This window comes from Hemiscyllium ocellatum, chromosome 22, assembly GCF_020745735.1.
Source record: "Hemiscyllium ocellatum isolate sHemOce1 chromosome 22, sHemOce1.pat.X.cur, whole genome shotgun sequence".
NCBI lineage: Eukaryota > Metazoa > Chordata > Chondrichthyes > Orectolobiformes > Hemiscylliidae > Hemiscyllium > Hemiscyllium ocellatum.
Window position 1 is genome coordinate 7,071,893 of NC_083422.1, and position 17,568 is coordinate 7,089,460.

The window sequence follows — 17,568 nt, forward strand, 5'->3', positions numbered from 1 at the left end:
CCAGCATTGTCTGTGTGTCTTGCTGAAGAAAATCCCCATGTATTATGTGGTCAGATGGCAGCAAAGCTGTTGCCTCTGAAGAAATATGAGGAAAAATATTTCTGGAGGGATCTCATGTCAGACATTTGGGCTGCATTGTCATTTGTGCTGAGGATTTATATAAACACCATTAAACATACCATCCAAGAGATTGAGGGCTTGATTATTTAAGAAAACAATTTTGAAAAGATTAAATGATATTTTCTGTCCAGCAGGATGACTTCGACTGTCTTTTATTTAAGTTCATGTTGCAAAACATCATTGTACTCTTCACTTTTAACTTTATATTACATACTTAGTTAAAATTTCAAGAAGTTTTTAATGTGAACAGGAGGTTTTCATTCACATCTCTTGTTTAAATTCTGAGATTGGGCATTTTGATAGTATGCTTATCTATGTGCCAAGCATTATCTATGTTGCAGTTTTTCCTGATCTTGTGTGAAAAATGCACAATTCATTACGTTAATAAATATAGGGATACAAGATTTGTGTGACAGAGAAGATCTGAAGGCAGAAAAGAAACATGCGCTTTTGCCACCACTGTATCCTAAACAAGCAGTTTTCTCCTCTATTCCTCCTTTTCCAAAGTAAGACACTTCTGTTGCAGTAAGAAACAGGTGGCCCTCAGCTTTTCACTCTAAATTGCTATGCTGTATGTAAGCCTGAGTTCTTTTTATTTAGTACCTGCTCAATAATATTTTGTATTCATATTTTATGTCTGACATTAATTTGAGCGATTAGTACTTGAAAGAGTTCAGAAAAGATTGCCAGGGTTGGAGGATTTGAGCTATAGGGAGAGATTGAATAGGCTACTGCTGTTTTCCCCAGAGCAGTGGAGGCTGTGGGGTAACCTTTTAGACGTTTATAAAATCATGAGGGGCATGGTTAGGATAAATAGACAAAATCTTTTCCCTGGGGTGGGGGAGTCCAGAACTAGAAGGCATAGGTTTAAAGTGAGGGGGAAAGATATAAAAGAGATCTAAGGGGCAACTTTGTCATGCAGAGGGTGGTATGTGTATGAAATGAGCTGCCAGACAAAGTGTTGGAGGCTTGTACGATTGCAATATTTAAAAGGCATCTAGGTGGGTATATGAATAGGAAGGGTTTGGAGGAATATGGGCTGGGAGTTGGCAGGTGGGACTAGATTGGATTGGTATATCGGGTCGGTACGGACAAGTTGGACTGAAGAATCTATTTCAATGCTGTACATCTCTAGGACTCTGTTCTTTTCTGTATGTTTTTTAGTTGGACTACACCATAATTAGTAGAATCTTGATTCCCTGTCTTGTGTTTCCTGTTACCATTTATGCTTTCTTGTTTTGTAAAATTAATCTACAAACTTGAATTGAGAATATATTTTAGTTTGGGATGTTGTATTCCATACCAAGCAAAATGTTTATGTTGAACCTTTATCATAATCATCACTAATTTAGAAGTGGACTTTGACTTTATGCAGAATACAATTTGAAGACATTTGAATTGGCTTAATCAGAGTGCATAATTAGGTGCTTGCTTTGATCTTAAGCCAACTTGAAATCAATTTTGAGGTGCCATGGTGCATTTGTTGGCTTCCTATATTGTATTTTACACCTAAGGCAGATCTATTCTTACGTTCATTTCATGATCTCTGACAAAAATGATATTCTGATTGCTCTGCATTTATTCAATCAAGCTTCAACTAAGTTGTTTCCTTGTTTTTCTTTGTTTAGACATTCAAGTCTGTAGTGGGAAAGGCTGTGCTTCATTTATTAATTGCAATAGAATTCTTTGTGGATAAACAACTGAATTTTATACCTGGGGATAGTGCCTTCCAGCTCTACCAGGTAGGACAACAATTATTGTGATCAGCATTTTTGTCATGTTGAAAAATATGATGTCTAACCATGAACTATTTCAGCTTTTCTTTATGAAATTTGTGAAGCATTTTATAAATTTTAGATTTCAGTCAGAAAATCATTCAATCCACCTCTTAATGCACAACTTTTATTATATTGGAACATGATTGTGTGAGTTGAACAACTCCTGAAGGAAACTGTTATCTTTTTATCAGCTACAACTCCAGTTTCCCCATTAACACCAACTTGTATTTATATATTGCCTTGATTGTAATGTAATATTCCATGATTCTTTACAGGAGTGTTATGAGAAAGAAAATAAGATATTAGGGAAAATGGCCAAAGGCTTGTCAAAGGAAGCTTTTAACAAACCTCTTAAAAGAAGAAATAGAGTGGTCAGGCATAAAATTGAGTTTGGGATCCCAGTAACTGAAAGCATGACTGCCACTGGTGGAGTAACCATAATTCGGCGTGCTAAAGAGGCCAGACTTTGAAGAACAGATAGCTTGAAGAGTTGTGGGGCTGGTGGATATTGTAGAGTTTGGGAGAGGTGAAGCCTTGGAAAATTTAAAAATAAAGATGACAGTCTTGAAATCGATGAATTGTTTAATAGGGCCCAATGTAATCAGTGAACAGCGGTGTTTTGAATCACCTCAGGTTCTGCATGACAGAATGTGAGGGGCCAATCAGGAATATATTGGAATTGACTGAAGGGAAAAATGCCATGGACAAGGATTTAAGCAACAGCTAACCTCAAGCATGAACCATTTTTCTTCCAACCCTTTCCACCCTATTCATTCCATCCTATTCATCCCATCCACCACTGTTTGTCAGTACTCTGAAACAAAAAATCAGTACTGCTTTTGACTTTTCCTTCCACGTAATCATTTACTGGGAAATATGATCCTTGCTTTCCACAAATTTATTGTTGGCTGCATGCATTGATAAAATGTTGACTGAAATGTGCTCAGATTGTGGTTAAGTTGTAAAATTGCTCGCTGAGTTGGGAGATTTGTTTTCAGAAGTTTCGTCACCATGCTAATTAACATCATCAGTGAGCCTCCGGTGAAACGCTGGTGTGCTGTCCCACTTGCTATTAATCTGTATTGGTTTGTTGTGGTGGGTGATATCATTTCTGTGTCTGTTTCTGAGAGGATGGTAAATGGGGTCCAAATCTATATGTTTGTTAATGGACCTCCAGTTTGAATGCCAGGCCTCTAGGAATTCCCATGTGTGTCTTTGTTTAGCCTGTCTCAGGGTGGATGTATTGTCCCAGTCAAACTGGTATCCCTCTTTGTTGACATACAGACTAGCTAAGGAACTGCAACACCAAACTGAAACACCTAGTAGAAGACTCAACCCACTTCCTTTCACTCCACCCAGAAAGTCCTTAACATCATCCAAAACACCAAGGTAGAGGACAACAAGGTATCCTTTGACGTGATGGCCTTCTTCACATCAATAAACATCACCCTAGCCAAAGAAACACTGGCCTCACTGCTAGACATACCATGGACACAAACACAAGCACCAACTCCATCAGCAAAGACAGCATTCTCAATCTAGTAGACCTGTGCCTCACAACCCACTTCACTCAGAAACAGAACCCGAAATGACATCACCCACCAAAACAAACTGAGATAGATAAATAGCTGGACAGAACACCAACGCTTCCTTGGAGCCTCACTGATGATGTTACCGAGCATAGTGATGAAACATCTGAGAACAAATTGACCAGTGTAGCAAGCAAATGTCACTCATTGACATGGCATTTGTTAATACTTTACAAATGAGTTGGACTTCCAAAATAATTCATGAAGATCGTCATCAAGTCACTGGGGTTTCTTTCACTATTTAGTTCATATAGCATTTTCACCATGGTCGTGTTACAACTTGTTGAGCCTCATTGTATATCCTTTGCACTCCCACATCTCTCTTCAAGATCCTTTCTGTCTTTGAAAGACTATTAATTCTTGGAGTGCTTGACGGGTAAATCAGTTGGTTGGACAGATGGTTTGCGATGCAGAATGGCACCAACAGCATGGGTTCATTTCCCATATTGGCCTAGGACCCACTTTTTTAAGCTCGCCCCTTAGACAAATCCCATTAGACAAGTGATAGGAAGAGTTGTCAACTGTGCTGTCAAATACCACTTATTCAGCAATAATCTGTTAACTTGTGTTCAGTTTGGGTTTCATCTGAGCCACTTAGCTCCTGACTTTATTACGCCCTTCGCCCAAATATGGATATGAGGACTGAACTCTAAAGGAGACATGTGAGTGACTACCCTCGACATCAAGGTACTGTTGGATGTCACAGCAAGTGCAAAGATAAGATGATGGTGGTTGCTGGAGTGCATCATTTCAATCTGGACATTGCTGTAGCCATTCCTCAGGATGGTGTCCAAAGCCCAACAAACTTCAAATGCTGCTTCAGTGACCTTTATTTGGCCTTCAGGTCAGAATCGGGCTTGTTCACTGTGCAATGTTCAACACCATTTGGGATTCCTCAGATACCAATACAATGCATGTTTAAATGTTTAAGGCTCAAACAGCATCCAGGTTTGGATTCATAACATTCTGTTATAAAACATTCAAGTAACTTATGTACTACATAACTGACAGGACGTGACCATCTCCTACTTGGGGAAAGTCTAACCATATTGTCTTGATTTACAATGGCATTACCATGGCTAATGCCTAACTAGCAATGGTAGGACTCGGATGTGTAGGTACTGACCAATGATCAGTACCTAAACTCGACCAGCCATATAAATATTGTGGCTTTAATACCCAGTTGTTAGCTAGAAATTCTGCAGTAAGGAGCATGCCTTCTAATTCTCCAAAGCTGATCTAAAGCAGAGTTGAAGTCACTAGTGTGATCGTATGTTCTCCACATAACTGAATGGGTGCATTTCTAACAGCAATCAAGAAGCTTAATGCCATCCAGGGCATAGAACCACATTTACTTGGCACCCCATCTTCCACTTAGTACATTCCTTCACCTTCAGCCTATAGTGTCAGCTGTTGATACCGTTTACAAGTTGCATTACAGTAACTAACCAGGGTTCTTGCAACAGCACCATCCAGATTTTGACTTGGAGTTGTATTAGCATATATTTGATAGTCAACAATCCTCTATCTCCATTCCTTGTAAGGATGGTGGATATACTCATACCATATGGACTGTGGCTGTTCATGTTACAGCTTGCGACCACCTACCCAAGGGAGATTAGGGATGCCACTAATGTTGACCCAGCAAGTAACACCCTCTGTTCATGATGGAATAAATTTTCAAAACCTTCTTGACCATGTCATCTTCCTTGGCCCACTTTACTGCTGTAACATTAATCACTTTCTTGTCTCTCTCTCAATCTATATCTCTGCACCTACAATCCAACAGTACTTCTATGTCCACCATAGCAAAGGAAGTTCTTGCCAGGTTTCTTGAGTCCTCGATACCAGTTCTTTTGCATGATATAACTCATTTTTTGATTTTCTCCTTCATGCCCATCTCATGTCATTTGTCCTTTAACCCCAGCAAAATCTTTACCCTCTCCCTCCTCCATTATGGTCACTTTGCTGTCTTAAATCCCAAGTTTGACAGGCTTGCTTGTGTTTGCACAAGTAGCTTAGTTATTCATTATTATACTTGGCTTATCCACATGAAATTCTGCCATTGGAAACTTCACTGACCATCAGCTACACACAGATCATCCCAGAATGCAAAGACCACCACAGGATTGTGAATTAATAACCATTTTCTCTAAAGTGCTCTCCTCTATCACATTCACCCTTAATCTCTCAACGTGTGCTAAGAGTTCATGGATTTGTCTCCAGTCAGGGACCATTGTTAAGGGTCTCATCTTTCTCTGCTTCTCCTTATTAAGCCAAGCCTTCTATATGTTTCCCATCCCAAACTAATTTCATGGCCAGTTCCCTTGACCACTTCTCCATGAAACGATTTCTGTTCACTTATGTTTCTGGCTCCGCACAAGCTAATGTGATGCAAGTTTTTTCCTCTGCTACAATCCCATACCTTTTTAAAATTGCTATCATTGTGGCTTCTTTATAATACTCCACACCTGACTTAAAATTGATAACTGCGCTAAGTTTCCATTCAACTATTCCTTCTCATAATCATGTCATCTTCCCTAGAATTCTGTAATTAAAATCCTCTTTGAAGCTTTTGTCTCTTCCATATGCTTGTGCACTCCCTTTTTATCACAGCATTATACCAATAAATGTCCAAAAAAAGTGAAGTTCACGGGCTTACACTGTACTGAATAGCATTGAGATCATGTGATCAGTGTCAGTGTTTATTTATTGATCAGGAATGAATTGAGAAAGTAACCAATGACTCAAGTATTGCACAATTTCATGGAATAATAGGGCTGTGAATATTAAATAAATTAGTGAAATAATTTGCTTAATAGTTATGTGCATATGTTTGGATTGAAGAGGAAGCATTTTAGTGGAAAAATAGAATTTGGAAAATTTAAAAGTAATATTTAGTAAAGGTAGGTGTTTGCACAAGTTATAATCCTGAGGTTTTACATGGCCATTTCAAAAATGGTGTTTAAGAACATTAATTGACCCTGTTCAAGACAGCAGATCTTCAAGGTTTTTTGTTGTGATTTTTATTAATCTGCAATGTAACAATCAGATCTGTTTGTAGTCCTATCAGTTTTGTTCAGTGAAAGCTCTTTTAGGGAATCTGATAATTTCTGGTAGATACATAAGCATTGATCTTTCTAGTCCATCTTATTAGTAGGCATCCATCATGTGACGAGTTCCCAGCATAGCCTACTTAAGGAGTTGACTCCATTCTCCAGTTCTCATGCTCAAGCCTTTAGGCTGGCTTTTCTGTCTCTTGTTCTTTATCTTGGCCTCTCACTATTGCTTTTTTTTGCCTGGCCTCAGATCACTCTTCTTTTTCTCGAAATGTTTAAAGAAACTTTTATTAGGTTTTAGTTGAGAAAAGAGAATGAAAAGGTCAACAGACCTTTTAAATGTGAGTTAAGAAAGAAAAGGAAGCTTGAGATTGAAAACAAGGGAGATGATAGTGAAATGTAGGAAGCAAGTAGGAAGAAAAAGCAAATCTGCATTGAGAGAAGAGCAGATTCAGGAGCATGGAATGAAAGAAAGGGACAAAAATATTTCAAGGAATAGAAAAAGAATGCCAAGTTTCAGTAACGCTATGAATGAAGGTCTCTGGCATGTGCTGTGGGTGGCTGCAGCTGGTGGATGTTTGGGCAGAATTTTCCTTTCAGATGAGTTGGCGCAGCTGTGCAACCACCAGTGTTATCTTGATAGATTCGCCCTGACTGTAGCAGGGTGAATAATTGTGGCAGCAATGCTGGGCCACATCTTGAGGTATTAATTCATATTCACTGCCAGTCTAAAACTGCTTTGTTGGCATGTCTGAGAGCACAACTATACATCATGTCCATATCACAAAATAATAACCGTATCAGAACTATGGAACCTTTTCTGTCTTGCTCTGTTGATGACGTTTGCTTTCATGTGTTCAGGGTATATCTTTTCTCTGAAAGAATGGTAGCTTTCTCTGGTCCCAGAGTGAAGCCACAGTCTATTGGCATTTTTTGGTATCTGTTTTGTCAGTTCTGCATACAAACAGTTAAAGTGATATTGAGCAAAAATCTGTATCTTCAGAAAACAAAGAAATGCTTATTGTGAAGAATTAACTGGTATTTACATTACCTTCAGAAAGTGATTTCTCATTTCAAGGAAGATTTAAGGAAGTGCTGAAGTTGTCAAATTATTCTTGTTTACATTTCTAAGGGAACTTGAGTCTGTGGCATGTGGTAAGAAGGTTCTATATGTAGGTTGGACAGGAAGTTGTTAAATTTTGGAATTGAGTAATACTAAGCCAATATTGCTGAAAGTCTACCAAAATGGTGGAAGATCTGAAGACTGAACAAGTGCGAGGTTTCCCAATAATAGATACTAAGATCAGCTGAGTTCGTTCAAGAATCCTTCTTGTAGTAATTACTTTGGAAAGTATTAATTCTGTGCTGAGATTGTTGTAATCTTTGCTGTTTCTTTGTACTCATGATCTATTTCATTGATTTGTTTTTTTAGGTCAATTTTAGTCAGAGGTGCAGTATTTGTGTATTCTGTTATGTCATGTCAGTTTCACCATTGACTTCATTTCTATGGTCAACAAAACATTGCAACACACAAATCTCTGATTAGTGAGTTAATGTTTTAGACTTTAATTTAGCATAAAAATTATTCATTTGTTCAGCAATGATTATTAATCCAAATATTCAGAATTCATTTGTCAATTATTCTTTAATGTATGTTCCATCCCCTTTTCTGTATATGTACTTTGAGTAGTTTTGTTTTCAATTTTACTTTGAGTGACTCAGCTAATAGTAAGACTAAGGTGATTGCAATTGAGTAATAGAATTACTCGAGTCATGACCTGGGTCTTGTTCCAACCAAATGCCAACTCTGAACCTTGGGTAAGGAAACAGCAAAGTTGCTTTTATTTATTGCTTAATCAGAGCCTTTGGGTAACTAAAGCACCCCTTTTTCTTCAGTTGTTCAGCTGTGTAGTGACATTTAAAATTCATTTCAACAGACAAATGTTGGCTTTGGTTTAATATTGGATTCCAAAGGCACACATCAGGAATAAACTTGCACAAGAGCAGTTGCTCAATATTGTATTAAAGTGCATAACTCTTTCAATGGGGCTTTAACCTACAGTCTTCAGGACTGAGAATGTAGCTAATATCTGATGCTCATTTAATTCAAACATTTATTGGTGAATTACTTTCCATTCAGGTTGTTTATCAAGAAAACGTGTAGTGAAACTAGTAACAAAGGCGCGTTTAAAGTAAACTGTTTCAGTTGTTGCTCCATGAGGATCAAAATAAATGTCATGTTGAACTATTTTACTACGATCCGTTAATTGCACATATAATCTTAAAAAGTCCTCCTGCTACCTTAAGCCTGTGTGTGCAAAGTGCAGTTATGGTTTCTGTTGCATTTTCAAAACCCCAGTACTTCCTGTGATAACTGATCTATGTCAGATTTATCAGAAGGAATGAAGGTTATGGAAAGTTTAAACTGCAGTACTCTTGTTGCTTAGTAAAATGTGCAAATGTAGAATTCTCCACCATTCTTCTTTTTGACCCCCTCCATACACTGAAATCATAAGAGCATACATATTACCATTCAGGAAGTCATTTGAATGTTAGTAATACAACACATTTAGCCCTTTGATTTAAATACATCTATATTTATAGTTGTTTTCTTGTTTCATTCGACTGGAAACAATCCTGTCTGCATCTTATTTTTCTGTTTTGTAAGACTTTTGGATTCAGCCAGTACTCTAAAAATAGCAGTGCTTTTCGCACTTGTGTCATAGGCTGGTGTTTATGGTGTACATTGTCAAGGACAGTGCAGAGTTTCTAAAAAATCAATTTTGATTCTCCACATTCAACCACAAACTGGGTGTGATATGTAAAATTAATTGTTTAGGACCACTAGTGCTCTAAGATTCAGGGTAAACAAGTTTATGTTCTCATATTTTCTAAAGCATGCTTTAGAGACCCTCAGTTTTGACAGTACAGACCTAGAAACAGACTAAGAGGTGCCATCAAAAATGGGTGCAAGCTTGTCCCTGTTTTTCCTTGAAGACTTCGAAGGATTGCAGTGAAGCTAGAGTGGTCCAGGGCTTGAAAATAATCATTCATAAAGCTCTGCAGTGTGGTAAGTTGGTACATTGGTTTCAACAGGTCTAATAGCATCGAGAAAGGTGGATTAATGCTTCTATTAGGTGCACTTCATTGGAATTTAGTTAACTGACTGCAACTTAGTTATTTTTCTTTTCAGATACTGTTTGATATTTTCGAGAAAATGATGGAAATGCTCAGCAGGTTAGGTAGTAGAGAGTGAAGCAGAATTTAGGATTTATGATCTGGACCTTTGATCAGATGTGGGATAGTTTCGAGATGTACTTTCAGCAAGCTTTCCAGTGTCTACAGTATTATATTTTTTGATGTGGATGGACAAAGTTAAAAATTCCACAACAGGTTATAGTCCAGCAGGTTTACCTGATGAGGGAGCACACTCCAAAAGCTTGAAATTCCAAATAACCCTTTGTACTATATAACCTGATGTTGTGGGATTTTTAATTACAATTTTTCCTTCGCGAACTAATCCACTGCTATATCATTTCCACCAATGTCTACCTTGAACAAGTTCTGCATTTTTCTCCGGGATTTCTCTTTGTCTGTTTTAAGATCTTAAGTAATCTTCTCTGCTACAAAGAAAATAAACCAATTTTCTTTAATCTTGCCTTGTGTCTAAAATCCCTCATTCCTGATATTGTTCCAGTAAATCTCCTTTGCACTCTTTCCAGTGGTTTAATATCCTTCGTTCATGAAGGCACTTATAACTGATCGCGATACTCCAAATAATCCAGATTTGTAAAGGTGTAGCATCCCTTCCTTACTTTTATATTCTGCACCTGCTCCACCCTTGCAGCCATGCGTCGACACTTACACTCTCTGCAATCAGCCCTACCCCAGCTCAGGACAACACTCTCACAGACCTGCAAAGGACCCCTGCTGTTCTTCATCTACAGAAGAATCCACAAACTCAACAAACAGTTCTTCCTAGCCATATCAGAGATTAAAGACAGTAAGTACCAAAAACTTTCATGTACTTACCCCCACACTCGTGGCTCCTCAACTATTCCAGAATCTTCTATTGGCCTGTAGGACGCCATTACACATGTGGCCTCCACAGCGCCCGCGGCACCCAAGGCCGCCGCCGACCGTGACGTCACTTCCGCCCCCACCGACCTCGGAGCCCCCGCGATCGCCGCCCCAACAACTGTCCCGGTGACCACCGCACAGACAACCGCTTCCACGATCGCCGACGGACCCGCGACCCACGCGGCTACCGGGAATGACCACCATTCCTCCGTCGCCGCAACCATTTCCGCCCCTCCGGTTGCCGTCGGCGCAGCCACTTCCGCCCCCACTGACATCACTAACCTGCAGGAGCACAAATCCTCAGGTTTCCCCGCCCCCATGCCGTCTTTCGTCACTACACGTAACCCCACCCCCACGCAAACCTTCGTCACCACGCATAACCCCGGCCCCACGCCGTCTTTCGTCACTTCACGTAACCCCGCCCCCACGCAAACCTTCGTCACCACGCATAACCCCGCCCCCACACCGACTTTCGCCACCACACGTAACCCCGCCCCCACGCTTATTTCCGTCACGACGCTTGACTCCGACCCCACATCAAGCAACGTCACCACGTCGAACTCCGCCCCTACTTCAATCTCTGTCCCCGCCCCCAGCCCCTGCTCCAGTCCCACACCAGGTCCTAGCTTCCAACCATGCCGGATTTTCACCATCCCTCCAGATCTCCCCCTCTCTGAGGATGAAAGATCAGTCCTCAGCAGGGGCCTCACCTTCATTCCCCTACGCCCTCGGATTAATGAGTTCAACACGCACTGAGATATTGAACAATTCTTCCGCCGCCTTTGCCTCCGTGCCTACTTTCACAACCAAGACTCCCGCCCACCCTCTGACGACCCCTTCTCCCGCCTCCAACACACCCCATCCACCTGGACACCCCGTGCTGGCCTCCTACCCACCCTCGACCTCTTTATAGCCAACTGCCGCCGTGACATTAACCGACTCAACCTGTCCACCCCTCTCACCCACTCCAACGTCTCACCCTCAGAACGTGCAGCCCTCCACTCCCTCCGCTCCAATCCCAACCTCACCATCAAACCCGCAGACAAGGGAGGCGCGGTGGTAGTTTGGCGCACTGACCTTTATACCACTGAGGCCAAACGCCAGCTCGCAGATGCCTCCTCTTATCGCCCCCTTGACCACGACCCCACCTCCCACCACCAAACCATCATCTCCCAGACCATCCACGACCTCATCATCTCAGGGGATCTCCCATCCACCGCCTCCAACCTCATAGTCCCACAACCCCGCACCGCCCGTTTCTACCTCCTGCCCAAAATCCACAAACCTGCCTGCCCCGGCCGACCCATTGTCTCAGCCTGCTCCTGCCCCACCGAACTCATCTCCCAATACCTCGACACGGTCCTGTCCCCTTTAGTCCAAGAACTCCCCACCTGCGTTCGGGACACCACCCACGCCCTCCACCTCCTCCAGGATTTTCGCTTCCCCGGTCCCCAACGCCTTATTTTCACTATGGACATCCAGTCCCTGTACACCTCCATCCCCCATCACGAAGGACTCAAAGCCCTCCGCTTCTTCCTTTCCCGCCGCACCAACCAGTACCCTTCCACTGACACCCTCCTTCGACTGACTGAACTGGTCCTCACCCTGAATAACTTCTCTTTTCAATCCTCCCACTTCCTCCAAACTAAAGGAGTTGCCGTGGGCACCCGCATGGGCCCCAGCTATGCCTGCCTCTTCGTAGGATATGTGGAACAGTCCATCTTCCGCAACTACACTGGCACCACCCCCCACCTTTTCCTCCGCTACATCGATGACTGTATCGGCGCTGCCTCGTGCTCCCACGAGGAGGTTGAACAGTTCATCAACTTTACTAACACCTTTCATCCCGACCTGAAATTCACCTGGACTGTCTCAGACTCCTCCCTCCCCTTCCTAGACCTTTCCATCTCTATCTCGGGCGACCGACTCAACACAGACATCTACTATAAACCGACTGACTCCCAGAGCTACCTGGACTACACCTCCTCCCACCCTGCCCCCTGCAAAAACTCCATCCCATATTCCCAATTCCTTCGTCTCCGCCGCATCTGCTCCCAGGAGGACCAGTTCCAACACTGCACAGCCCAGCTGGCCTCCTTCTTCAAGGACCGCAGATTCCCCCCAGACGTGATCGACGATGCCCTCCACCGCATCTCCTCCACTTCCCGCTCCTCCGCCCTTGAGCCCCGCTCCTCCAAACACCACCAAGACAGAACCCCACTCGTTCTCACCTACCACCCCACCAACCTCCGCATACAACGTATCATCCGCCGTCATTTCCGCCACCTCCAAACGGACCCCACCACCAAGGATATATTTCCCTCCCCTCCCCTATCAGCGTTCCGCAAGGACCACTCCCTTCGTGACTTCCTCGTCAGATCCACACCCCCCACCAACCCAACCTCCACCCCCGGCACCTTCCCCTGCAACCGCAGGAAATGTAAAACTTGCGCCCACACCTCCACACTCACTTCCCTCCAAGGCCCCAAGGGATCCTTCCATATCCGCCACAAGTTCACCTGTACCTCCACACACATCATCTATTGCATCCGCTGCACCCGATGTGGCCTCCTCTATATTGGGGAGACAGGCCGCTTACTTGCGGAACGCTTCAGAGAACACCTCTGGGCCGCCCGGACCAACCAACCCAACCACCCCGTGGCTCAACACTTTAACTCTCCCTCCCACTCCACCGAGGACATGCAGGTCCTTGGACTCCTCCACCGGCAGAGCATAACAACACGACGGCTGAAGGAGGAGCGCCTCATCTTCCGCCTGGGAACCCCCCAACCACAAGGTATGAATTCAGATTTCTCCAGTTTCCTCATTTCCCCTCCCCCCACCTTGTCTCAGTCGGTTCCCTCAACTCAGCACCGCCCTCCTAACCTGCAATCTCTTTACTGACCTCTCCGCCCCCACCCCACTCCGGCCTATCACCCTCACCTTGACCTCCTTCCACCTATCCCACCTCCATCGCCCCTCCCCCAAGTCCCTCCTCCCTACCTTTTATCTTAGCCTGCTTGGCTACTCTGTCTCATTCCTGATGAAGGGCTTATGCTCGAAACGTCGAATTCTCTATTCCTGAGATGCTGCCTAACCTGCTGTGCTTTAACCAGCAACACATTTTCAGCTGTGATCTCCAGCATCTGCAGACCTCATTTTTTACCCTCTGTTAATAAAGCCAAAGATCCTGTTAGCCTTCTTAATAACTGTTTCAACTTGCTTGGCTACATTCAGAGAATTATGAACATGAGCTGCAAAGTCCCTATGCTCCTGTAGTCTCTTCAACTTGTACCATTGAGCCTGTAGTGTCACTTTGTCTTTTGTTTACCAAAATGCATTAGTTCACATTTCTCTGCATTGAAATTTACCTTCCAGGTGTCTGCTCATTTGGTCAACTTGTCAATGTCTTTCTGAAGTCGCTCAGTGTCATCCTCACAATTCACTGTTCTCCCTAGCTTATTATCATCTGCAAATTTAGAAATTTTGCCCTCAATACTCATCTCAAAATAATTTATATGAATCAGAAAAACCAAGAGTTCCAACACTAATTCCTGCGGAATACTTTGATCTTGTCTCCAGTCTGAGAAAAGCCCATCTATCCTATGCTCTGGTTCCTACCTTTCATCAACTTCCAATCCATACCGCCAAGGAACCATCAATCTCAAACATTTCTAATTGCTTACCATCCTGCCATATGGCACTGTATGAAATGCTTTTTGAAAGTCCAAAAATGCAACATCCACAGCATTATCCTCCTCTGCCCAGATCACCTTGTCAAATAACGCAATCAAACCTGTTCTTGACAAAGCAGTGTTGATTGTCTAGTAGATTAGATTAGATTCCCTACAGTATGGAAACAGGCCCTTCAGCATAACAAGCATAAAGAGTAACCCACCCAGACCCATTCCCCTTTCCTATATTCACCCCTAACTAATTCGCCTAACAATATGGGCAATTTAGCTTTGCCAATTCGCCTGACCTGCACATCTTTGGACTGTGGGAGGAAACCAGAGCACTGGAAATCCACGCAAAAACAGGAGGAATATGCAAACTCCACACAGGCAGTTGCCCAAGGTGGGAATCAAACCCGGGTCTCTGGCGCTATGAGGCAGCAGGGCTAGCCACTGAGCCACCATGCTGCTTACTTTTCTCGAAGTGTATATTTCCCTTATCCCGTATTATGGCTGTTATCAGTTTTCCTTCTGTTGGTGTCAAGCTGATGGATCTATAGTTTTCTGGGTTAACCTTTGCCCCTTTTTTAGACAACAGTATCACATTTCTAATTCTTCAGTTCCCTGGGATTAATTCCTTTTTTCAGAGAGTCCTGGAAAATTTCTGTCAATGTCTAGGCAATTTGTTCCCTTACCCCTCTCACCAATCTAGCATGCATCCCATCCAGGCCTGGCAACCACTCTATCTTTGTTACATTTCATACTTTTTGCCACACCTTTTGCTTCAAAGAGCAGTTTGCTCTGCTTATTCCTATGGGCACCATTCTGTTCTTTGCTAATCTTTTTACTATTAATATGTTTGAAGTATGATTTATTTTAATGTGGGCTGCCATCATTTCCTTATGCTTCCTTTTCGCCTTCCTTATTCCAGCCTTAGCCTCTCTCTTGCATTTGAGATACTCTTCCTGATTTCTGATTGTATCATATGCCTCTTTTTTTTCTTCCTTATTTTCTTATCAATAACCTTATTCACCTAGGATACTCTAGCTTTGGATACCCTGTGGTTATTTCTCATGGTGTGTACATAACTTTGATCCTATTTCTGTCTCTTTTGAAATTCTCACATTTTTCAGCTACTATTTTTATGCACAAAAATGCATTTCCAATCAGTGTGCTCCAGTTGAATTTTTAGTCGCCTAAAATTTGCCCTTTTCCAATCCGGCATCTTAATCGTTGACTGACTTTTATCCTTTTCCAAATTAGTATTGGACAGTATTATGTTTTGATTACTATTTCTCATATGCTCCCCCATTCTGACATAGTTCAGTTAGCCTGCCTCATGTCCAGATCCAGCATAGCTCTCTCCCTCACAGGGCTGAAAATGTACTGCTCCAGAAAGTTGTTCATTACACATTGAAGGATTGCCCCCTTATTGTATATTCCAATCTTTTATGTTTCAATATGGTTGCCTCTCACTCTTCTAAACTTCAGACATTTCCTCACAAGACCATCCTTCTCTACCTGGATTAAACCTAGTGAACCTCCTCTGTAATGCCAGTTACTAAGACCCAAATATATTAACCTTCATTGCTTTCTATCTCACTCCTCATGTTTGATCAAGTATCCACCAATACCTGCTGTCTCAGCCTCATTTTCATTCTCAGCAATTGTCTTCAGCTCTAACTTAATTCACAGTGAAATTCCACCTATGCTGGTTCAGATCCATCTGTGATTACCTGTACCTTTTAAATATTTAACATTCATTCTTGTCAGAGTCTTAGATTCTCACTCCATTAATATGGTGGTGCATGGCACTGTCTTGACCCCTCTCTTCAGCAGAATGGGCTCACTTTATGTCAAAACTGTCATTCTGGACACTTGTCTTTCATCTTTTGTCTCATCAAACATTTTAACAAGCAAAGTTTACTCATTCTTTTGCGTTTTGAGGATTGCAAGCTCCAGGTTGGTACCAAATCTCTCTCCTTTACTTCCCTCTGATGCTACTCCTCCTAATCTAAGCTCTTGCTGTCTATTCAATATACTCCCTGAGCTTACTCTCTCTCTGATACTGAACAGACTATCCTAACCAAAGGCTTAGGTTCCCACCTTAATTTTAATGTTGACATGATGTTGCACGTTTCTGTCATTTTCAACCCCATGACCACTTCATTAGCCAAGAGCCTTCCCCCTTTCAACTATCTTTCATGCTTTCCCTTGACCTGGAACCCTCCTTTCGGCCTTATACCTATTCTTTTGAGAATTGCTAGTGTGAAATTGGCTACCTCAATATCTATGCTCCCCTCACTTGTTCTAACTTGTCTCCCTCTAAACTTGCTACATCACTTTCTCTTATGTCCAACTGTGACATTGTTTTCAAACTTTCTGACATGCTGTCCAATACTTCCCCTTCTTTCATCCAACCCACAGATGTCAGATCATTGTTTCCAGAAGAGTTACTGACCTCAACTCCTCCAGTACTCTTCCCTCTTTGACCTTTCAGTTTGTAATTCCGTAATTCCATACAGCTTGTTACCCCATAAAGATCCATGAAGAAGACTTTGTGGATGGGGGTAGTTAATTGCTGCTATAACCTGCTCTTGTAACCACAGCATTTATATAGCAAGCCCCTTTTAATTTTTGGTCAATGGTAATTACCAGGATGTTGCTTTAGGAAGATTGTATGATGCTGATGCCATTTCATGTCATTTAATGTCAAAGGGCATTGGTTAGACTCTCTCTCTTGGAGGATTGTAATTCCCTGGCACTTCTGTGGCATGAATATTATTTGCCACCTGTTAGCTCGAGCCAAGATATTGTCCAGGTATACTGAGTTTTGAACATGGACGGCTTTGGTATCTGAGAAGTGGTGATTGAAGCTGAACATTGAGAAATTATCAACGAATATCCCTACTTCTGAAAGAATGAAAAATTGAAGGTCATTGCTGAAGCAGCTTACATCATACCATGGCAAGACATTATACTGAATATTAAATAGACTAATTACAGATTGACAAGAAAAAGCATTATCTATATTGTAAAGCACAACTAGTTTACTCATGTCATTTAGGAAATGGAACATGCTTGCCCTACTGAGGTTACGTGAGATCTAAATTCCATGGAAACATTGGACTTAGGAGGAGTTGGCCATTTGCCCCTTTGAGCATGCTGCACCATTCAATAAGATCATAGCTGATCTGATTTTTGTCTCAACTCCACTTCCTGTTCTGCCTTCGGTTAACCCCAATTTCCTTGCTTAGAAAAGGTCTTA

General features: G+C 42.2%; 1 protein-coding gene across 5 annotated transcripts in view; it reads left to right on the forward strand.

The window, feature by feature from the left end:
• Nucleotides 1-17,568, forward strand: part of jmjd1cb (jumonji domain containing 1Cb) — a 407,377-nt gene that overhangs the window by 293,120 nt on the left and 96,689 nt on the right. For 3 of the 5 annotated variants that reach the window (XM_060841851.1, XM_060841852.1, XM_060841855.1), the window contains exon 3: nt 1,749-1,862. The exons of the other annotated variants lie outside the window; for them this stretch is intronic. In XM_060841851.1, the coding sequence (XP_060697834.1) occupies nt 1,749-1,862 (114 nt within the window). The remainder of the gene's footprint in view (nt 1-1,748; nt 1,863-17,568) is intronic. 5 annotated transcript variants of the gene reach the window in all.